This window comes from Xenopus laevis, chromosome 7L, assembly GCF_017654675.1.
Source record: "Xenopus laevis strain J_2021 chromosome 7L, Xenopus_laevis_v10.1, whole genome shotgun sequence".
Taxonomy (NCBI): domain Eukaryota; kingdom Metazoa; phylum Chordata; class Amphibia; order Anura; family Pipidae; genus Xenopus; species Xenopus laevis.
This window is the reverse complement of record NC_054383.1, coordinates 17072501-17097868: the sequence shown is the minus strand read 5'-3', so window position 1 is coordinate 17097868 and position 25368 is coordinate 17072501. Positions and strand designations below refer to the sequence as shown.

At 37.2% G+C, this 25368-nt stretch overlaps 1 protein-coding gene across 1 annotated transcript in view; it reads right to left on the bottom strand.

Annotated features, from left to right (window-relative positions):
• ebf3.L (EBF transcription factor 3 L homeolog) overlaps positions 1-25368 on the bottom strand; it is a gene marked incomplete at its 5' end in the record, with an annotated part of 133316 nt that overhangs the window by 45328 nt on the left and 62620 nt on the right. The window contains 1 exon segment of the mRNA NM_001090332.1: positions 2585-2666. Within this exon segment, the coding sequence (NP_001083801.1) occupies positions 2585-2666 (82 nt within the window).

Sequence of the window (25368 nt, the reverse complement as noted above, 5' to 3'; positions counted from 1 at the left end):
AAGTGGATTTGTTCTGAGTTTTTTTCAGAAAATATTGAGATGAATTTGGACTTTGATAAATAACCCCCTAAGCTTCTCCATTTGACTTCAAAAGTAATGGTGGTACATCCAATGTTGTATTGAATCAACGATATACAATTACTTGGGCTATTTTAAATATGTAGACATTGCATTTGTATTCTGCTGCAATAAATGGAAAACTTTCTGAGAACTAATGATGAGGTCAGTAAACACCTATATATATATATATATATATATATATATATATATATATATATATATATATATATATATATATATATATATATATATATATATATATATATATATATATATATATATATTGTCTCTTTAGTGAATTAGATACAGAATTAAATAGACTCTCCATGTTCTTTATTCCGTCTTGGTTCTCTACACTGTATTAAAAAAGGCAGGAAGAAAACATGACTGTCTTTGCTGTGTCAATTTATATATAGGTCAGTTACCAAGGGAAAATAACACAGTTCACCCAAAAAAAAAAGCATTTCATTTCTTCATTAACCCTCTCCTGCCTGCTATCTGCACCAAGCTGGAAGTATAGCATAGTTCACTTGAATTCTATCACAGATATTTCAAGGGCTAGAGAAGTGCTTTTGCTAAATAGCAGTTCCACCACTGACCACAGAATAATGACTGATGCCTCCGTCAGCCATGAGTAAGACAAAGAGGACATTTTTAGTCATTCCAGGTATGACCTTCTGCACTCTTCACATGGATCAATATTACCAGTGGCACTTGAAGCTGAGATTCATGAGAAATGAAAGCTCGTGCCGAGTGTTTTAGGAAAGACGACTTTTATTTTTCCTAAGGTGAAATCCAACATAAAAAATTGTATGTTAGAACTTTAATGTTTACTTCTGAAAACATTTAATATAGAAGTAAAATAAGGTGACAAATGGTGCTATAAACTTTCGAAATGTGATGCTTTCAGCAAGCATCTGTAAATGAGAGAAAATGGCTTGTAGACAGATCTTCTAACCTGAGCCTAAATATGGCCTTCTTAAGTCTGTTGTGCAATCAGGTAATGAAGTGTAGTTTTGAAACAGTAGATGTATACTCTATTTTTCTTTTTGGGTTTACTTCCTGTCTCGCAACTTTAGTTCCCACTGATGAAAATCTGGCATCTATTACTGTTTTATGGTAATGCTTCAACCTTTGAGATTATGGTCCTGCACAGATCAACCAACAAGCACCTTTGTGCTTTATGCATTGTGTGGGATGTGTTAGCAAAGTGCAGCAGATCAAGAATAATAAAACACAAAACATTTTTAAGGATAATAAAAGTGCAAATAAAACAAATAGGGTTTCCTTTTGGAGCAAAGGTTAGGACAAGTGGTAACTTACAGTAAAGGAAATGGTAATTGTTATTTTATTTATATATATATAACTTAACCAGGAACGGGTACTTTGAAATTCCCCTAGGGTGTAGAATAAAATTTGGCTCTAAACTAAGTTTTTTTCCTCCAAGTCTTATTTTACTTTCAGGACATTATAAAATTATATTGTGAATTTTGTTCAATTCTGCATGAAATGCGAAGTTGTAAGTCACACTGATCTCTCGTTTGATTTACACTTGACTGTAAACACTTCATTATCTTATGAATCACACTAAAGTGAATTAATTATAGTACGGTTTCTTGTGGTTAGAGTGCTGTAATCAACAAAGAGCTTGGGTCTTTCATTGAAAGGTACATTCACCTTTGGGTTCCTTGGATGACAATCAACAAAACTTTGTGTTGTAACACAGAATGCAGTTCTTTTAAACAAAAGAGAAGAGCTAAAAGTCACAGATTGATAGAGAGAGATGGAGTGATGAAAACTCAAAATAAGCCTACAGGAGAAATCTAGAATTGAATTTAGAGATGTGCTTGAATCTGGTCCAAAATCCTTGCATGTTTAAGGTCTGAGTTGATTTGAGAGATGTCTTTAATATAACAGCTCTTCCCCATCATGGTTCCTCTCTTTAGTAAGATTTTCTCCCTTTTGTCAATGCCAAGAGGCTTTAAGAACTGCTAATTCAAAAATAAAAAGGTAACTCTCACCAGTGATCTAAACTGTTCTGAAAAGACTGAGTGGGTGCATTGTTTACAGCTCTACCCCCCACCGTTTTACTTTTGAAAGCTTCTTCAAAACTCACTTCAAAAACACAAAGACCTATTTGCCCACAAGAAATCAAGCACAAAATGAATTAACCTTTAGAAATTGAAGAAACATTTAGTTGTAATGTATTTAGTTGATACGTTTAGTTAATTTTAATTTTGTTTCAGTTTTTTTTTTTTTTTAAATGTTGATTAAAGAAAATGTAAACCTTCTTTATGTGGGAATTTTCATTAATCTGTGCAAACTCACATGTAGGAGCATCACTCACATTGCTCTAGTTCCATAGCTCTGCTCTTGGCGAGCCATAATCTTATTGAGCAGACTTGATTATGATTATTAATAATATAAATGATTATGTAAAATGATTATTAAGATTAAAATAAGGTAACAAACCACCATAACCAACTATATCCACTTCTGCAATGTGCAATTACATATAGGATACCTGGAATCTTCGCATATCCCTTGGATTCCCCGCATTTTTCAGGCAGTTCTGATTGCATTTGAGGAAAAACTTCAGGAAGAATCTGGAGAAAGAACGAGAGAGAGAAAGAAATATTCACTTGTGAGTCTAATAGAGAGACAGTATTATACCAAGCAATGATAAGTATAGGTTAACCAGGATTCACCACCACTGCTATGGTAATCAAAATGCCACCAGCAGAATATCATTCCACAATTAACACCGGAACATGTTTAAGAATTAAAGATGAGTGCCAGGCAACTAACAAAGCTTCCCATGAAAGTGAATTGGAATCTAACCTACAGATGCCAATATTAAGAGTTTTCATAAATTAAAACACATGATTTGAAAATCAAAATACATTTAACAGCCCCTCCTTTTTCTCCAAAAATCGTCTTACAATTAAAAATTCATAACTCCCTTTTCCTATAGTATTCAATGGATTTTATCATCTAAAACTAGAAGCTCATATGGATAATAACACTAAGAAAGCCCAGTAAGCTATGAACGTGTTGAGTATATCAGTGGAAGAGAGAAGTTCAATGTTGCACAGAACCTACTGTGAAGTTAGACGAACACATATCATATCTTACAAGGTTTTATTTTCCATTTTTATTTTTCGGTAAACAGAAGTATGGAAGCAGAACATGCAGATATCTATAAACATATATTATACCCGCAATATTAAAAAGCAGAAGAGCCCTCTTCTCCAGCCATGGTTGCACTATAGTCTGAAGGCTGAGGTAAGCAATATGGCAGCAAGCACATGTATAAATACAGAAGTAGTATTTTTATTTCATGCATTAAGCAATAGCCTCATACTAAATTTCCTGTTTAATGTCAAAACATTAAATAAATATTACAGCGCCGAGTGAAACTCATCCAAGGAAAATAGCTCTTAGGAAATGAAACCAAGGCCAATAACTATAGAAAAATATACCATAATCTTTCACCTGCAGTTTTATTACACAGCAGACCCAAGTTCCAAAAAAAGTTGCCTGTTTCAATAAAACAATCCTTTATCCGACTGCAGAACATTTTCCTTTGCAACTGTTCTGTCACTTCTAAATTTCAGTTAGAAACGTGTGCGATTGCGGTTGTTGATTTATAAGGCGTCAGGTTTATTTATAAGGGATCAAGCATGTTCATATTCTTAAAAAATATTCATTGGGACTCTCAGTTGAATAGATTATCTGTAGAAAATGCCTGTACTGCTTGGAAAGCTTATACAACAGAACATCTTGCTTTATTGCTATGCTGGTCTTTCGAAAGGTATCATAGATACAAAGCAAATGAAAAATAAATATGGTATTATATATATATATGTAGTCACTGACATAGTGTGTCAAAAACGGACTGAACAGATTAAGAATCGTATAATTTAGTAATGCTTGGTTACGTAACAATATTAACAGGCCTGAACTAGCAGTCAAAGAGACCAACTGCATGGTTGCTTTTATGATTTTAACAGTGATAACCTTTAAAAAAAGACAGGCTACTTTGGGCTCCTAAACTAAGACAACTTTTGCCCATGTTATTTACAAGTCATGAAATTCTCAGCAATATCTGGCCAATCAAATTGTTTTGTGAGCGCCAGATTTCCTAGTGTAGGCACATGTGGAGTAATCACCGGTTATTGTGACAGATGCATTGTGCTAATGACAGAGCCACCTGTTCTCTGACAATTACATCTTTAAAACATGCACTGTTGGAGGTTTGGAGGACAGACAATGTCTCCAACTACAAGTAGAACTTTCCAGCTGTTTCTAAAACCAGTTCCACTGGGAGAAAGGAACACCTTGGTGGTTAGGCCTGTGATCTTGGTCAAGTTTCTGCTTTTCCTGTGCATCTAGTACTGCAATGAATGTATGGTATAAATTCTACAGCATTTACATATAACCGGATTTCACAAAAAGTGGGGGTAAACAAGAAAAATGTCCCGGCATCTGTTGGTTGGCTCTCATACAACCCTTTGCAGATGAACTGGGATGTCCAAGTGACAATGACCGGTGAATGAGGTCCCACTGGAAGTCCAATCAGGAAGGCAAATAGACTTGCTCTCCTGTTGACACATAGTTAATCCTTTTAATCCTTTTTTTCCATGAAAAAAAAAGTGTAATACACTTTAACTATAAAAACTGTATTTTACAAATTAAAACAAGAGGGCTGCCATTCCTAGGAGAAGCTTTGCTCTAAGGTTATTGCAGTTGCAACAGGGCATTGATAGCTTTGTCACTTGTAGTAGCCTATACTACCATTCCTCATCTAGGCTGCACCAATAGGGTCGATCTGCACCACTTTACCCGGCAGACAAACGACTGTTTTATGAAAATAAAAATAACTGAACTGAATGTCCTAATTTCCTATTAATAAATATTTACAAAATTTACAAAATGTACATCGATTTACATAGTACGAAACAGATTGTATCCTCTTGAAAACGTCTTAAAACACATTATTCAAGTAGATCGCAGGCCTCAGTTTAAAAAGAATTTGAGCCGTTTCCCAGATGCAGTGTTTGCAAATGAAACGCCTGCCCTTTAACACCTTTATTCCCTCCCCATCCATCTGAACACCCATATGCCATCAACACTCATTGTCACTTTATATTCCACCCACCCATTTCTCCAAACTACTTCTCTGCAATTAAACGCGGCACGTTCTGTTGTGAGGTAAATTAGGCACACCTGCGGCCAGACTTGATTTGAACCGCATCAGAAAAGGACCTAACAAGGTGAGAGAGCGCCGCAAAGTTATAGTCCTGTCAAGCAATTAGGTTTTCACTTCTGGGACATCCGTGTAGTGCAATTATTCCACACATTACAACCTGGCTAATCTTCTGAACAAATGTCATGTCTCGGAAAAGCTAGTAAAAGCAGATCACTGAAAATGTGTCTGCTCATAAGCTCTCCCTCTCTCTTTCTCTTTATGTGTATTCCAAGCCATGGAAGCTTTTCTGGGCAAATCATTTTATTGACACCATTTCAATGAATACCTAAAAGATTTTGCATGTCCCTTATATTTTTAATTTTCAAAAATGTGCTATTTTTTGACCATCACAGTTAATCTTACTAATTTAAGATAAATTGAAAAATGTAAAATTCAATATTATTCAATTTATATGATAATTATATTAGATGTTCAAAATTTTTTTCCTGTGTTGTGGATGAATCTCAAGCACCCATCAAATTTTCATGTAATATTGCACTATGAACTCCGATAGGTCTAAATAAATAACTAGTGAAAATGGCAAAAAACGGATGGAAAAAAATTAAGCATTCAGCCTATTATGTAGTCGGTAAGTAAATTGACACACTTAATTTTAATGATTTATCTCCATATACTGTAATTTTTAAAAGGCCGCTAAATATTAAAATGCAGTTGCTGGTTTGTGCTTAGCATAGGGATGTTACGTTTTATATTATCTCGCTGTAAAGGCTATAAGAAAATTAAAGGTTTGCTTGTTAAGTTGCAGTTTTCATTTGCCCCCCATTTCCGTCCTCAGTTGCAAAAGAGCACACTAGGATCACTATTAAGCAATACGTTGCCAAAGAGAAGATACTGGGCCAGGTTTCCAGAGAACAATGGAGTCAAAAACTATGAAGTCCTGAAGAATTTAATTTTGGAAAATAGGAAAAGAATTGTACATTCATAATTTAAACCATTGGATCATTTTTGCCCAATTATAATTGTACAGTCTTGGCAGGTTCTTTATGAGTTTGATGTTGTATGAGTATGAATTGGTAATTTAAAAAAAAAAAAATACTAGTTTCAAAACATTGTGGTTAGTCCTTTATGAATTGGGTGTAAATTTTAAAAAAACTTTCAATTTTAATTTTTTTTACAAAATATATACTAGTAAAAGCTTTGAAATGTTGTTAGTCCCATATGAATTGGGTGTGAATTATCACAAATAAATACTGTTCTACTTAAAATTTCCAAGTGGGTGCACTAGTCATATTAATTATTATATTAAACATATTATTAAATAAAATGTTAGTCCCTCCTGTGCCTGGTAAGATACCCAGCAGGAACATACATACATACATACACCTCCCATGACAATCCCCAATTCCTGCTCAGAAAGCCTACGATGGATTGGGAAATAGAGGGTTATTTGCAAAATCGACTTAATACACGGTTATCCATGAAGGTATAATTCTATTGCTGCAGCATGAGACAGGAGTTGAATATTCACTCATTTCAAGTCAAATGGTAATTCCCTTCCTTTGCTCTATTACCCTTTAATTGGCTTTTTCTAAGGAAATATCTGACAACTGCTTTTTACATATCTCCTTCCCCGGCCCTGATACACAAAGGATTTAATGCTCTTGTTATGAAGGGAAAAAAATCTTTCCAGTGTCAGAAAATCTTTGGCTTTAACACCAATAAACTCTTTATTACTTCTAAACATGGATTTGCTGCTTGGTTGCTAGAAGGCGATAAAAATTCTAACCTGTCATTAGTGCATTATGCGTAATTGTGTACAGTGTGTTTCCAGTTGCATCTGTTGGACCATTATCAAAATGACCATTATGAACACTAATTCCCTGACCCTGTCTATATTTCCCTAAAGAGTCATAATCTTTCACAGTAGGTATCAGAGTAAATCAAGCTTGAAATATGTGCTTTATTTACTTGCTTCTCTCTGCCTCACTAGAAGACGAAAGCTAAGAGGGAGGAAAAAAGACATTTTAAAGTAGTTACAACTATATCTTCATATTTTTTTTTGTTAGCAGAAGATGAGGACTTGTGAAATCTTTAATAAAGCCAGAGAGTTCACAGGAAAAGAGCAAAGGCATCTCAGTAACTATTTTATTAGCAGATACGTTTGGATGTTTCATTGAACTACTGGCTTAGTAGTGCCACAGACATTAGGAACCAAAAAATATATTCACATGTCACTTGATTTTCTAAGCAAAAAATATGCTCCGACAAGATTTCACTGGGATACAGGTAGGCATTTAAAACAGACACTGGTCAACTTGGGCTCATAACTGCTACTGGGGCCCACAATCTTGAGCCTATACTATACCCAAGCAAATGCCCTTTATGATGTCTCTATGTGGCCTTCAATTGGTTCTTTTGATACCTTTGGAAGGTCTTCTATATTTTCACACTAACCTGGTGCCTGGTTTGAATATAATGATACTGTTTTCCTTGGCTTCCATTGCCCCTGTTGTGCTTGTTTCTGAGAAATCCATATATGTGGATTTCTGACTTGAGGGGTTATTTGAGATACAATTGTATTAGAGCTGCCTCTTGGATGAGATTCTAAAGTATTGGTGACTAGACTGATTGGAAGTCCATGGGTTGGCCTGATACCTGCCCAAGGGCCTTCTCAGAACCAATTTCTATGATATTATTTTAACATATTTTGACCTTGGTCATGTGATCTGTCAGCCCAATTAATGTAAAACGTTGGACAGCACCTATATAGTTTGTAGGCACCTTTTTACATTGGTAGATCTACCTCTCTAGCTAAATTTACAGCATGTGTCTGAGATGCCATCTGATCTACATAGTTGATGGGTCTTATTTCATTTGATCTTTTACAGTCTTGTTACAACTGAGAATTAGTTAATTTAACATTGTTAATCATTTTAAAATTACTTTGGACAACAACCTTCTGATAATTAAATAAGAAATGGTGGTTCACCTTTGGGAACCATAGTGAACACATTTTGTGGTTCCTTTATTCTTTTCTGGGTTCACTAGAATTCATTTATATTTAGAATATTATTTGTTATATGCCCATTGCCGTGCCTATTTTGCTGAACCTGACAGTCTAAGTTCAGTTGCAAAATAATTTTGAGTCTGTAATCTATCCTAGCCATGAGGGTTTTCTTTTCCACTGAGCAACTGGTACCCTCAATGAATGAATTATATGAAGCATATAATTGATATAGAAGCAGATGTTTCTGAAAACGCAGTGACAAGTTAGAACATGCTGCTTTTAAAGGCCACGAGAGGCTTAATTTTTTTTCCCCTTTGTTACAAGTGTTTGGGCAAAAATCAGTATCACAGGAAAATGATCAGTGGGAAAATTAATGGTATTAAATTTCCAACTCAAGGGAGCAGGTATGGGGACTATTTTGGTCTGATACAGCTCAAAAATAAAATCTACTTCACAAGTCAAACTGATTTGTTAATCTTTAAATTAACAACAATTGCCAATTCTGGTTATTATATTGTTACGACTAGTATTCCTATGCTTGGAATTTAACGATAAACTTTGGAAGAGGTGTAATCGCTCTCATTAATAAAACAACGATACTCAAGCAATTCTGTTAGAAATGTAAGAAAGGGATTAATCATTACGCATAAAATGCCTCTGAATGGATCCAGTCCAGTACATCAGGAATAAATTGTGAAGAGCAGGAGCTGGTTTTCAATAAATGCCAATTATTCTAACACGGAATTAACAGTAATGCTAATCCCAAATACAAAATTCAGGGTAGGAAACATTCATTTTAATACATAAATATCATGTATTTTATTTTTTCCGAATGGAGTGTTTTAAGGATGTTTCACCTATGAGGTTCAGCGGTTCTTGGATATCCATGTTTATTGTGAACTGTTTTTAAAAAAAATGTAACTGTACAATGCAATGTAAATATAAATGTTGTATAAAATATAAAAGTGATTTATTTTTCACTTTTGGCTGTCGAGGAAATCAAATATTTTGCTAAATTCATAAAAGTGCCAAAACTTCCAGTTTTAGAGTCTCCTTTTTGTACATTGGAAAATAAGTGTTGAAAGTTTATGTGAGCAGTTTCTTTTTTTTTTTTAATCTTAGGGTTATTAATGGGTAACCTCCCTCTTCTACTTTTGGGGGTTCCCTGTTAAGGTTATCTCAGTGTTATGAAGGTGTTATACACATTTAATCATAGTGTCCATACTATTAGCATTTTCTAGGTTGCTCAATTTCTGTGTATTTAAGCTATGAATTAGTTCATTTATATTTACTTTTATGAAGCTGATTAACCAGAGCTTCCCTGTCTGATGAAAATCATTTTAATTGTAGTGTTAGACTCCTGTGTAATATCCATTAGATTATGAGCTGTTTAAATTCTACATGGGCATTGTGTAAATTGGCCCTTGGTGAGCTGGGAAGCAATTACGACCAAACAGCTCTCTTTAAACAGCTACAGAACTTTGTGGTGTTGTTTAGGACAATCAGAAACAAAGGAGGCTGTTTAATTGTAATTTAATGGAATATCAAGGAGTCGGTGGCATTAGATGCTGGCAACAGAGAGCAGGAGAGAAAAATTAACTGCAATTATGTTTGATTAAAGCTATCCTTCTCAATAATCAGCCATCCTGACAGGGCATAGGGCTCCAGTGGGTTTTAGGATGGCAAAGGTGTTGAGCAATATTAGGACCAATAAAGGAGATATTAGCATAGCTAATTACAGCAGTGCAGAACCTGTAAAGGGGACCTCTGTGTATTGTAATGTGTGAAATAATTGGCTAAGGCCATTATCAATTACATAAGGAATGAATTTGGTTTGTCAGAGAAAAGCTGATGTGATGCATTTTACTTGACACTGCTTCCCCCCCCCCCTTGTGTGTGTTTTTTTTCAGAACAAAGGTCTAATCAGCTTTTTATCAGGCAGTGCAACTTACCAGTGGCCAAGGAGCTGACAAGAATTATCTACACAGCAAGTGTAAGGCAATTAATACAGCTCATCCACACTGACTTCTCTAATACTGATGTTTCTCACCTAGTCAAGCCACTAATCATGTAATAATGATTTTTTTTTTCTTTCTGGTCAAAGGAGAAATAAACCTTCCCTGTAGAAAAGTTCACTCATTTTATATACTTTTAAGAAGAATGTATAGTTTTTTAGAACCTTCAAATGGTCCATTATGAAAAATATACCATCATTTCCTAACAAATGGCAGTTAAAGAAGTGCAAATGGATTTCTATGAAACAGTTACCCAAACGGAGCTACATGATAGGAATGAGGATAACTGAGAATGTTCTAAGGAGTGAAGATATCTCAATGTGTTCTAAGGAGGAAGACCCTTCCAGTGGTCAGTTAGAGGTACCAATTACAAGCCTTGTACAGTGGAAACGTTCATCTGATTGGTTGATTTGGGTAAATGGGCTAGGAAAGACATCGCCAATAGTTGTACATAACAAAATAATTCTGCAAAATATTATTGTAGTTCCTAGAACTAGAAGCAATAGTACCCTTCAGGTTAGGGTTCCATGAATGACAAAGGAAAATACCTGACAGCTGAAAACTAGTGATGGGCCACGCCAAAACCACGCCAACATTATTTGGATGTCCATTGACTTTAATGCCAGTGTCAAAATTGACACAAGCGCCAGAATTGACGTGGGTGTCAAAATTCATGTTTTGCTACTTTTTCGCCGTTTCGCGACAAATTCGACCATCACTACTGAGAACCTTTCATGCATCAAGGGTCAAAAATCTTTCTTGCTATTAGTAACCAACAAATGATTCCAAACAGGCCATTTCAAGTTATGGCATACTACAATAAGTAGCCCCACGGGCATCAAAAATTTCTCCGTATTGAATTTACCGGCAATCACCTTGACCTGGGGATGGACTTTTAGTTTAGGCAGCGTTTATGACCAACCCTCAAGTGCACCCAAGGAACTACCCAAGGAACTACTGTTGATATCTCAAGAGAACAAAGCTTAAATCTCATCCCAATAAATGTAGTTTTGTTCTTCATGAGTGCTGTTATATATATATATACTCACAGTCATCAAAACCTGTTTATAGTTATTACAGATATAAATCCACATGGAGCACAAAAAGTACATGGCAACTGCGTGCATGACACAATGAACATGATGAAGCCTTTGAAACACTTGGCAGCGATGGATGAGGGAGTGACCACTCTGCTGCTTCCAAGCCGTCTTCCCTAATTACTGGTAAGCCATTGAAAGCAGTGGCCACAGCTGTGTTGGCTGAGCAGGCCAGGCCATCAGTCGCTTTCAGTATTGATTACTGAGCAATTCTAGCCGATCGGGTTCTGGAGCTTTAGAGACAATGCTCTTCCCTCAGAAAACCTGTAATGAGCAGTTCCTATACAAGACTACATTCTGCTGACATCAGATCTCTGCACTAAGATGGTACACAGGTCAATACATATTGGATTTCCAAAATGCTAGGGTCTTAATGTCAGGCCCTCTCTCTTTTTCCACTTCTGCCATTAGCTATTACAGGGTTCCCATGCCTTAATGCCATACAGGGGGAAGAAAAAATCTGCTCCATTAGTCTGATTTATACTTCAAATATGCCATGACAAATTGCCTTAACACCAGACTTATTAAATTCTTGTACATTTCGAGTTAGAGAACTCATATACTTGGAACACATGCATGACGTCATAATGCTAAGAGCAAAGTGGAGTGGTATTGAATTTTATAGCCGCAACCAGATGTCCCTTGTAAGTAGCTCCTCTAAATGCGGGGAAAGGAAAATAAGAAATCCTCTCTTTCAGACTGGGTCTTAATAAAACAATGTTTATTGAGGAACCGGTGAAACCTTCCATGTAAATACCAATGTACAAGGTGGGGCAAATATCCATGGTGGAAAGTTCAGTTCAATGGTTAGTGTCCTTTGTCTCTGGGTTCCTGCTCTGCCTTAACAGAATTTGTCTCCAGCGGACTGAAGCTATTTTACTCTACCTCTCTGTAGGAACCACGCCGCATTAACAATATTTGTACTACAATCACCAAGGGACCCACTTCCCAGATACTATCACTTCTTTATCTCCTGACAAATACCTCACTATCGGACATTATTAGGTTTAAGGAATTAACCCCTCGCGGGCTCTCCAGTTGTACAAGGCAGAGCATGAACCATTACTTGTTGTTTTAATTCTGTTCTAACCCGGCAGCTGCTGCCAATGTCCGTTTATAGATTCTATAAGGTCTCTGCCGACCTCTTCGGTACATGACTCTGCACATATAAAAACAGACTGCGCCAGGCTTACGTTTATTATGTATAGGGATGCACCGATTCGGTTCGGGATTCAGCCTTTTTTTAGCAGGATTCAGATTCGGTCGAATCCTTCTGCCCAGCCGAACCAAATCCGGGGAGCGGGGAGGGAAATCGTGTGACTTTTTGTCACAACACAAGGAAGTAAAAAATGTTTTCCCCTTCGGATTCGGTTCGATATTCGGCCAAATCTTTCGCAAAGGATTCGTGGCTTCAGCCGAATCCAAACTAGTGGATTCGGTGCATCCCTAATTATGTACGCCAGCAAGGGGGGATATATATGTATTTTTTCTTTTTAAACACGTTTTGATGTAACACATTCAGGTAGTTGGTAGCACTGTAAAAATAAACATTTCCTAGAGTTATGTTATGTCAGTCACGCTTCTCCGTTTTTGTCAGTTTTCTACTTAGCGATTTCAGCCGCCGTTCCAGATATTCCGTGATAGTTCTGATAAGGTTATCTGTTTAAAAAGAAGTCAACTGCACGACACAAAAGGAAAATGGAAGTGCACTATATTTACACAAAGATTTCCTTTCAGGGCCAATTTTTTTTTTTTTTCCCCTGATTTTTTTTTTTTTTAACTCTGTACCCATTCCTCTGTTTCTAATGGGTAATGCAGCATTGACATTATTTCCCCAGCAGATCACTCGCCCTGTCAATCAGTCTGTATTTTGTCTTTCACTGTGGGCTCATTAAAACAGCTTTCTCACTCCCTCTGGACACTGCTCTATTTGCCAGCTCTGATCACGAAGTTCCTTATTTAAGAAAAATGCCAGCATCACTTGCCTCACATCAAATGCCTCCCTAGTAACTTGTTGCCAGCTCCAGGGGAGATTTTTTTTTTTTTACAGGCTGTGGAGAGATTAGGGGATCATTTAAAGATTGCTGCGCAACCGTAGTACTAAGCATCTCTCTCGAGCAAAAAGAGGGGACTGGAGATGTAGCGTGATAAAAGAGAGAACAAAAATTAATATTGCTGTGTGAGCCAAGTAACAGAGCTACTAATCAAAATTCCAGGGCTAAAGGTACTGTAGATGAATGGGTGGCAGTAAAACAATGGGCTGTCATATTACTCATCTATAATCCTTTGTACTGTATAAAACTACATGCAGTTTGTTTTGCGTCTGTTATTATATTTATATATATATATATATATATATATTTTTTTTTTTTTTTTTTTTTTTTTTTAAATACATCTATTTCTACAGCAATTTAATATATTAAGGTTTGATATATTTTAAAACTGCCATGGTGCTGTTTCCTTTGCCTTGCTAAGCTTTCTTATCTCACTCACTGCTCAATATCCTAAAGTGGTGTCGGCAAGAGGTGATTGAGGGCAGAGATACACGCTCAGATTCGGGGAGATGTAGTCGCCCGGCGATAAATCGTTTCTTCTTCGGGGCGACTAATCGCCCCGAACTGCCTCCCACCGGCTAGAATTTAAAATTTAAAGAGTGCAGGATGGCACTCGGAACGCTTTGTATTCCGAAGTCGCCCGAACATTCCTCGTGAGGCAACTTTGGGCGACTTTGGAAAACAAAGCGCGCTGATTGCCATCCCACCGGTGTTTTACATTCTAGCCGTCAGGAGGCTGTTCAGGGAAATTAGTCGCCCCGAAGAAGAGGAGATTTTTTACTGATAGACTAATCTCCCCGAATCTGAGCTTGTGTCTCTGCCCTGAACCTCCGACCACAGTGCCCTGTTATAAAGATAACTAGAATTCCAGCCAGAAAGCATAACACAAACTACAAGAAAAAGAAACTAAGGAGTGTTAAACCTTTAATCACAGGGGGAAAAAAAAGAATTTTAGGGGATAAAAACCCCAAAACAAAACTTAAGCCTGGTGAAAGACAAGATAATTCTAAACAACTTTCCAATGTAAACTCGTTAAACATTTTCATTAGTTTTAAAGTTATAGGCAATTGTAATTGCTATTGAAAGTGATATGTGTGTGTGCCATTGTAGCCCCTGCCCTGGTGGCTCTAAGACTTTTGAAACAATGTAACAGGAGCCAGCTGATTAGCAGACCTGTGAAGAAACATGCAAGGCTTACATTGTTACACTGTTATACATTGTTACACTCTTATACATTGTTACATTGTTTCAAGCATAAGAAGATGCACTGCAAAAAGACAGATTTTGCTTTTAATAGCATTATACTACAGAAAGCAAATCAAATTTCTAATCAAAGTATATAGGAAAGTTACTTAGAATTATACTTTCTTTCATTAATTCAATGTTTTATTTTGGGGTTTACAACCCCTTTAATTTTTGGTTTCGTTCACTATGAGAGATGGTTTATATCTACAGCATATGATAATTAATATTTATTTAAGACCAGCTTTTAGTTACACAAGGTTTTGAAAATGTTGCATTTCTAATCAAGCTTTTTTAAAATATAAGTGTTTTTTTAAAAGTAGATCATCAGTGAAATAAAACAATCAGGCTCACACATACGAGAAAGTTATGCTACCCTTGCCTCTGACAGATCCTCTAGCCTTTTAGATCCTGATTAAAAACGTATTAAAACATTATAAATGATTAATGTGAGCCCGGCTCTGAGTGCCAATTATAAGTTTTAATGCAGGTAATGCAGCTTAATGAGGGGGGCACATGTGTGCAAAGCTTTAACTTCATTACTCCCGCATGTCAACAAACAAGAGAAATGTGCGATCTGACCATCCATTACTTTAAACAGCACTGAGCCTTCTTTTATACCTAACTCTGCTGATGAGCCAACAGCAATAAATTAATCCCTTCTCTTAGCTCCATAGTGAGCTGAGGTGTTAACGTCGTAATAAACTATTTTGTACCACATGTGGAAAGGAGGGGAAAGAAAGAGTCATACTATAAATTTTATAAAAGGATAGTACAAGCAGATTTACAAAATAACTAGAGAAGAGTTTCCGGGTTTGTTTTGTGTGTTAGTGCACAAAACAATCTTAATCATTCTTTGTTGACCTCTAAGACTATAGCTTGACGTTGCATGTTAAGCAACTTTGCCTGAGAACATGGCGACCAAAGCCTATTACATGTTCTTTACCGGAGTGGTTTGCAAATACCATGTTGTGCCATAGACCGCTTTAATTCATGGTGCTTGATGGGAACAAATACACTGATTAAATTCAAGGAGCAACTGCAAATGTTGGATTGTGAGACCAGTGGTTATTTGGAAGTTGTACTACAACTCTTAACTACAGCTGAAGGCCACCAGCTGTTCATAACTGGTTTATAGACATCTATTAGTATGAAGCCTTAACATAGTTTATTATAAAGTCTAATAGTGATGGGCGAGAAATTTGCAAAATGCATTTGAAGTCAAAATAATTTTGACGCGAGCGTAAATTTTTATACGCGCGACTGTTTAGTCTAAATGCATTAAAGGCAATGGGTGTCCAAATAATATTGACGCGCAACATATTTTGATGCTCGTAAATTTTTAACGTGGCAGATTTTTCTCTGCTGAATTGTCTCCTCAGTTTTGTGAATTAATTCGCTTGCAGCAAAAAAAGGAAATTCGCCGCAAATTCATGTCTGCCGAATTTATTCGCCCATCACTAAAGTCTAACTATCATATACAAAAATGATACATTCTAAGGTACTGGCAGTATTGATAGCTATCAGGGCAAAACTAGAGGAGAGAAATTCCAAGACCAGGATGTCCTAAAATGTAAGTATTCATAGGAATCAGTTAGTTTGCCTTGGAGTTTCTTATTTTTGGCTGAAGACCGTCTGAAGAGTTTTGCCCAGGGTCGCAAGTTGCTACCATCATATTCAAAGCCTACACTTCCATTAAATAGCATTAACCATGGATTCCATGTGTTTTTCTAGAGCCCTACACTCTAAATGTTCATTCATGATTCATAAGTGTCTGATTACTTCATCTCTCTCAGTATTACCATCAACTTGATTATGAGAGCTTTGAAGGTACCTACTGACGTCTGTCTTTCTGAATTCATAGTATTAAGAGATGGTTTTGCTTCATTGAGCTGGGACATGCCCATTTAGAGCAGCTCTTGATAGAAGTTGGAATTATAAAGGAGGGGAAAGTGCTCGAGAACTTTTAATAATTTCATTGAACACAAATATTGGAGTAGGTTACTGTTTAGGGCCACCATGAAGAATTCCCTTTGACACACTAGACAGACTGTAGTTGCATTGGGTCCATGGTGTCTATAGTGTAAGACTTGGCCAAATCAAACAATACAGCTGCTGCCACTCACAGGTATAAAAGTAAAGATGCAGCCAAGGAAGGTAAAATATAAACTATACTTGCATACATTACTCTGTATTTTAGGGGAATAAATATACCATGACCTCCTTCTTCTAAATGCTGGTTCTTAAGGTTGTAGAGTACTGCCAGTTAGGTTTCTGTAATGCAATATACATATTTATTGCCCTCTGTGCAACTGTGCCGATGTGCTGAGTGTCAAATGCATCGTCAGTAACATGTGACATAGTTTGCCTTGCGCTTGTTATTTATTTATTTGTTCACTCTCCATTTTATGACATGGAGCTTGATCCTCACTGATCTATACTATCTGTTTGAAGAGTAGTTCAAGACTATTTGCATCATTTTATGCCTAATGTATAATATATGGCTCTAAAGTGAGCACAAGTACCCGGCTTGTTACCAGGCATAAAAAAAAAGTAAGGGCAATAAAGATACATTAGTTCTCTCAAGCACAACGGCTATAATGCAAGCAAGAAAGGTTGCTACTTAGAGTTGAGAGCTAACCTTTCTGCCTCACTAAGACAATGGAGAAGTAAAGAGAATGTCAAATCAAGAAAAGCTGGATTTAGAGATGAGGCAGCCCGGGATGACGCCTGATGCCATATTTTGTGAAACTATAATGCTGTTGGCAGCAGAGATCCTTGTTTCTGATTCATCTAAGGCCGTATGGCAAAGCTTTGTCAGTCTGTGCAAGATATAAATAATTCAGGGTGAGAGATGGCAATTACAGGGCCCTGCACAACCAAAATGAATATTTTATGAAGACTAAAACTGCTCTGGAATGAATCATACACATGGAGTCACACACATGGCTAGTGTGCTTATACACTCCAATCAGTGTGTGTGTGTGTGTCCATCTGCTATATGCCTGTGTGCTTGCACATTTCTATGCTTGTGTGTGGCTCCATGTGTGTTTGCACATTAGCATGCGTGTGCATGTGCCCATCTGCTATTTGTGTGTGGCCATGAGTTTTGTTTATTAGCACACTATTATTATTTGTATGCTTGTGTGTTTATTAATTAGTATCCATGTGCCGTTTCCATCTGTATAGGTTATTGCTTGTGCAGATGGTTTGTGTGTAAATGTGCAATGTTTGTTTTCATAGGAACCCAGTGGCATAACTACTGGGCCCCACAGCATTTGTAGGGCCCCTAACAAATCCAGAGGTTGACCTGTTTTACCAATATATGTTGAGATTGGTTATTATTTGGGCCTCTTGGGGCTCCTTATACCTCCCTGACCCCCCTGCAACTGCAGGCTCTGCTTCCTTTGTAGTTACGCCCCTGTAGGCATCCAAAAGGTCCTTGAGAAAGGCCCTAATGTGGGCCAAAACGTTGGATATACATTAACAATAAACACAATTAACTCACCAAACATGGAGTGCAGGTCCTTCTGCTGAATTATATGACACAATTTGACCCTGCACCCTCTGTGTAGGAGTGTGAATACTGAATGTACAGTATATATAGCACACTTGTAATCTTGTACACATATGATATGAAAGTGTGTTGTACTTATGTTTTTGCAAGTGTAGTTAACCTGAATGATTGAATGCATTAGAGCAGTGGTCCCCAACCAGTAGCTCGCAAGCAACATGTTGCTCACCAGCCTCTTGGCTGTTGCTCTCAGTGGCCTCAAAGCAGGTGCTTATTTTTGAATTGCTGGCTTAGAGGCAAGTTTTGGTTGTATAAAAACTAGATGTACTGCCAAACAGAGTCTCCTGTAGGCTACCAGTCCATATAGGGGTTACCAAACAGCCAATCACAGCCCTTATTTGACATCCCCATGGACATTTTCATGCTTGTGTTGCTCTCCAACTCTTTTTTTACATTTAAATGTGGCTCACGAGTAAAAAAGGTTGGGGACCCCTGCATTAGAGCATCGCCAACCAATTTTACCATGTAGTGAGCTGATCACCTAATATATGACACTTTTGTCAGCCATATCATATTAACATTTATCATGTCAAAGGAAGAGGCCATGGACCCTTGGGCAGGTCCTGCCATCAGCTTTGAGTTGCCTTAAGTGTTTCAGGCTTGTGTGTTTGAACTTAATTGTGCCTCTTGTGCTCCATTGTGCTTATATTTAGCACAAGTGTAACATGCAACAACAGAGTTTTAAAGGTAAAAATATATATATTTAACATGGCAGGCCATAAGCAATGCACTGAAAGTAGAAAATGAGCTTGAAATCATTGCAGTAAGATCTGAAGCTGCTTGTCACTGCAAGCCATGGAAAGGAAATAACTGATAGTGTATTACTATAAAATGAAACGACTCCACTTCTGCCACGAAGAACTAAAAAACTCAATAAAAGAAGAGATTTTTTTCTCCCCTTTCTGTCCTAGATCCCCCTGCAAAAAAAATGTTCGCTGCGGAACAGATACAAATAATATCATTGTTCGTGAAAACTGCCGAAGTAAGGGAGCCTGGCTGAATAGGTATTGTGTTTGGGCGGCTAATGATACCTGGGCTTTTGTGCCATAGAAGCAGGTCAAGTTTATGACATCACAAGAGCACAAGACATTCTCTGTGCAAAAAAAATCAGAGCAGCAGTGGGAAAAAAAACAGCAACTAAAAAATGCAGAGAAGGAGATTTTTTTTTGCTTCAGAGTTACAGTTAACTCATAGGCATTGTTTACAAAGAGGGGGCCGTTATGTGTACTAATAATTCGATAAATACAGTTCTGCCTTAAATTATTCATGAGGAACATTTGGCAACAGTAAAATTACATTCACAGAGCAGGTTTATAAAGCAGCTAATTATGAATTAAGTATGCAAGACAAAACTGCTAACCTTGAAATTAAAATATTTTATGATTCAGCAATGGCAAATAGGTGGCAGATTTTCCAAGGGAGAATTGAATAAAAAAAAACACAACAGTGAAGAGTTATACCCTAGAAAGTGGCAGCCATGAAGGGAACAGAGGGAGGATACATATCTGATGGTGGAAGCCAAGTCAAGTTCTGCCAACTGTAGTTCAATCATAACTTAAAGGCCATAGGATAAACCACAAATTTTTAGGGTGAATTGTCACAGGCTGGACCTCCATAACTATAAAGAGTCTTTCCATAGAGAATGCCACTTATCTATGCATGGCACCCATCTATTGGCAAGGACTCCTCAAGGAGTCAAGGAGTGTAGGATCTGGCCACACCAAGGATGACTTTGACATAGTTGGCCAGCTTAAATATATTGCAATATATGGACAAACAATCCCTGTTTTGTTTAAAGCATTTTTAGTAGCTTAAGGGACAAAATGTTTCAATGTCCTTAATATATTGATAATGGGTTGAGTGCAGGGGACCTCTTGTATTTGTCTATGGAGTCCTCAAGGCCCATCCTAGCAGACAAATTGTAGACCTCCTATTTAAGCTAATAGGGGGTTACGATAATTATTTTTTCATTCTTTCTATCTGTTTCATCCATCTTTTGGGGGGTGAGGGTGATATCCAACATTATCACTGTGCACTTCTTATATTGATATTTCTTGTTCTTTCCACAAGAGGGCTACTTTTGTTTGCAGAATACACCTTTATGATGTTGTTGTTTTGTAGCAGTGTCTTATCCATGGATGCTCAACAAGTTTTTATATTTGTGCTTCAGCTAAATTATGGAAGGATAAGACAAACCAATTTGGTATTTTTATGAGTACAGGGCGACCCCATGTATGTATGCAATAAGGGTATGCCATCACCAATAAAGTATTCTGCCAAAGTACAACAATGTATGATATATTATTGAGTTCATCAATCTGTAGCCATTCACTGAGACTTCGCTGCTTTTCTAATAGCTGGATGAGGATTCCTGTTCTGTTTGTACATTAATTAGCAAGCAGGCACCCTTATCAGACCTTCAACTGGGTGCCAATTAGAACAGAGCCGGCCTTGGCCATGCATATTCCCTCATCATTAACTCAGACATTTATTTACACCTTTACATGTATGTATTTTGAGTCGTGGTGAGTGCTTTCCCCACTGCCAAACACCTAAGTGACACTATCATATACATAAAGCAATTAGAAATCAAGCACTGAAACAGTGATACACAAATCATGTCATTTCCAAATGGAATATTAGACTATAAGCTCTTCAATACAGTGAAGTTATATTGTGTGGATTTTTTCCTATATTTAGTGCTATGGGCATATGTCGGAGTAATACATGGCATACTCTGTATTAAAATATGAGGATGGACGACACCATCATGGGGAGGATAATATGGATAATATGGATTTTAATATCCTTATATTTTAATATTATTATTATATGGTATAATATACAACTTTCAATAAGTCATGCCACTGAATTTGACTGATGACATCACCAAGCCACTGCCCAGACAATATATATTATGTACACTCTCTATCTTCTGTAAATTGGACCTATGTAAATCATTCATGCACACTAAATCCACTCAGTGTTGACCTAATCAACCAGTTGAGACATATCTAACAATACATCCACGGAATAAGGACAGGGCATGACTGCGATAGACAAGATAAAGTCATTAGTGGCTGTCTTAAAGGGCTAACCATTATCCTGCACATAAAATCTGGAACTAAACGAGAACGAGAATATTAATGCACAGACGTCACTGGACGCCAAGCTATCAGTGAGAAAAAAAATGCATTCCTGTAATTTTTAAGACTTTTTTCTCTTGTTTTATGAGAAATGCAAGACTAGATCATTGTTTCAGATCATTGTGAAAACACGGGAGTTACATGGATTATCTGTAGGATATCCATCGCCCACTCATGTTCTACATTCCTCAGCTTTGTCTCCATCTTGCCCATGAACCATGGGAAATGTTAATGAAACAAAGACCCAACTAATCTCCTACAGTACCTATCTCTTGAGGTGCCACAGGTTCTTCTTGACAGGCCCACCATAAATGAGTAGCACCCAAACCAGCCATGATCACCTCCCATCTCTCTCTCTTTCTTTGCATCTACTTTCAACCTATTTCTGAGTGCTTCCATTTAATTTATATTAAGTACATAAAGTGGTTGATAATCACGTCCAAAGAGAAAATTCAGATTTATGAATGCATTATTTTCGTTTTGTAATAAAAATTCTATTATATTAAGCATTATTAAATCTACTAGTCAATGCATGTTTTTTTTTTATTATTATTGTTATAGAGCTTTGACTCTCCCAAGAGTAAAGAGCCCTGTTAATTGCTCATGTAACAGGGAAAACAGCATAGGTCGCACTTTAATACGCAAGCATTTATCCTGACACTGTGAGACACAGCTGCAGGTCAGGATTCCAACCAATCCTATGAGATCTCTGGGACATAAGATAATGAAAATGTTCTCATGTATAAAATCCTTAATCAAAATGCTAGCAGTGTCATCGCAGAGTGCAGATATTGCAACCTAAAATTAATATACAACAGAACCTTTAACACAACGAGCATTTCCCAGTTGTAGGATCATGAAAATGTTACCAAACACTGGTGCCCTACAATTTTATTTGCTCTTTCATTTCATTTTAGGCTCACAGCCGGTATATTTTCAGTCTCTTTAAGCAAGACTTTGTGCATGAAAACATATATATATATATATATATATATATCATTTTTCCCCTTTACCAAATAAATAGCAAATGCTTTGGGTTTATCATTGCAATCTTTTTCTTTCAGTGATTCTTTTGGAATAACGTTACTGGTTGCTGTGCTGTTGCTTGGCAACCTGAATGATCACAATGTTTTGAGGGAGTAATTGTGGAAGTTTAGCTTGGCACCCCACTTTTGCTCCTACCAACTGATTATGCTTCCATGATCAACAAGAAATGTCAGGCTAGTCACGTAATCTCTCTGTGCCTCAGGCACCAAAACAGATTGCAAGCTTTATGGGGTAGGGATACGTGGCTCCTGAATAATGAATGCACAGTACTGCTTGCAGATAGTAGTGCTATAATAATAATATACAGCTCTGCTTACGTTCCCTATATGCTTTCTATTTCCCATCACCTTTGTATTTGGATAGGTGAAACATTGCTGCACAAAAAATGCTATGAACAATAAAAGCCTCCAAGACGCCCCCAAATATCTGCATGGATCCATTAAAGGTACCTGGACTTTAAATGGAATGCAGCACTTAGTAAAGATTCTCAGAATGGAATATGGGTTGGAAGAGATGCCATAACTATATCCAAGCCAACTACTCCATGGTGAGAACTGTGATACTAGTAATTGTAATGATCCCATTTTGTAACATATTCCGATATTGATCTAACAGTTCCTTGGGTCAACAAAGCAACAGTTGAAAGTGGGTAGAAGAACACATAGGGGTAAATTTATCAAAGAGTGAAGTTAATAGTGAAGTTCCGCCACTTCCCATGGGGTTTTTAAAGGCGTATTTATCAAAGGGTGAAATTTCACTTTCACCCATTGATAAATACGCCTTTCAAAATCTCAAAGAAATGAATGGAGAACTGCGGAATTTCACTCTAGTGGCGGAACTTCACTCTTTGATAAATTTACCCCATAGTAGGTATAGTAAATCCTTACTGTATTGGCAAATGAGGCCATGGGCCTTACCAGTAGTAAAAACAAAAAAACCCTGGGAATACATTCTATTCTGACTTCATTTCTGCAAGTAGACTCCAAATAACCATTAGCATTCTAATATATTACCATGTTCATGGACGTAAAAGAGCATCCATCATTGTACAAGAGAGACCATCTATACAATGTGCACCATTCTCCTCACCACTGGGACCTTGCACAAAGGCTAACCAAATTCCCCGAACAGTAAATTGCCTTCAGAAGCTTGTCTAAATATTTGCTGTACATTTAGCATGCCTAAGGTTTGCCAGTTATCCTAAAGTCTTTTGTTGTAAATTGCAATTTTACATCTTCACGCCTGTGATACATTTTGACAAAGCTCTGCTGACACTCTGTATTGGCCTCTAAAGACAAAATAGCTGATATTCCATGAGTCACCAGAGAGAACTCTCAATTTGTTGTGAACGGGTTTGCTACTTTGCCATCCTCAATCTGCATGGAGAAAGATTAAACATTCAATTTGTTACTTGATAGGCCACAAGGTTCACCACTTACCATACAAATGGAAAACATTACAGTCATCCCTCAACTTGCCTTCCTGAGCATTTTATTATTTCTAATATTTACTTCGGGGAAATTATGATTCATGTCATATTTATCTTCGTGAAAAACGAGCTTCCAAATGGAAATCACCTTTCGAATGTACGAGGATATAGCGTAATACTAATATGTTTCATGAACTATAAAATTTAGTCACAGTGCATGGATATATTATAGCATGACTTTAATACTCTCCCATCAAGCAAATTTTCTCTGCGTTAAGCTGATACTCAGAGACCTGATTTCAGTTTGATAATCATTATACTTACATGATGGTACAAGTCAGCGCTTGTAGATTTATAGCCCCCCTTAGCTCTTTTGCATTAATCTGCCTCTGAATAAGCTATTTGCACTTCCTCGGTACATGCAGGAAATTGAAATAAGGTGCAAATTTGTAGGTCTTAAATCTGAGCAAGTGCAGGCATATATTTTCACCTGATATCGCTCATTTGTGTCTAGTAAATACAGAAGACATTTTTATCAATTTTCCAGCCATAAGATTTGTGCATTACAACACTTTTCTACATTTGTTTGACAAGGACCTTTCTTTTTTTACTCTTTTCACCTATTTTTTGTCTTGTTAAGGATGAAACACTTGGTTACAGGTGTATCAAACCTGTTGAGGCCTGTAGACCATTCATGATCAACAGATAATATAGGTTAGAAAGTTAATAATAAAGACCCCTATACACGGGCCGAGTCGGCAGCTTATTGAGCCATGTGTGGAGGCATCTGACGGGCTTCCCCGATCGAAGTCGGCCAGATCTCGATCGGGCAGGTTAAAAAATCCTGTCGGATCACGGCCACATCTGTGAGTTTATGTGGTCTGCGATCTGACCGCCCGTATCGGATGCATTATGATCCATTTGTTGGGCTCTAGGGCCCATGATCGGATCAGCCCAATATCGCCCACCTCTATGTGGGCATATCGGGGTGACATCGCCAAACGAGCGAATCTCTACGTCTATGGCCTCCTTTAGACATGCTCAGAATACAGCAGCCATTAATGCATGCTCGGAAGTAGAGAAGTCTTGACCTCCATGGAGAGTCCAAATGGTTGCGTTAAGTAGAAGAAAGCTATGCGACATCTTTGAAAAATGATGGATGTTGGACTATCATTTAGCGTTAACATTTCTGATGTATTACAAACAGGAATATTTAGAAAGGTTTTGGTGACTCTTGAGTAGAGTTCAAGGGCTGATGTTATATGATTTGCCAACATGCCTGAAAGTTCCCTAGTCAGTCCATAAACCTCACTGGATCATCTTTACAATCATCAGTGACATTCTATTCTAATAACAGACATCCGATAAGTTGACAGGAGCATCTTCATGTGGAGAAAAGCCCCCCAACTCCTATGCTATCTCTAACGCATAACAATGGTTATTCGACTTCAAAACGTCTTCACTGGAAAGCCAATATCACACATT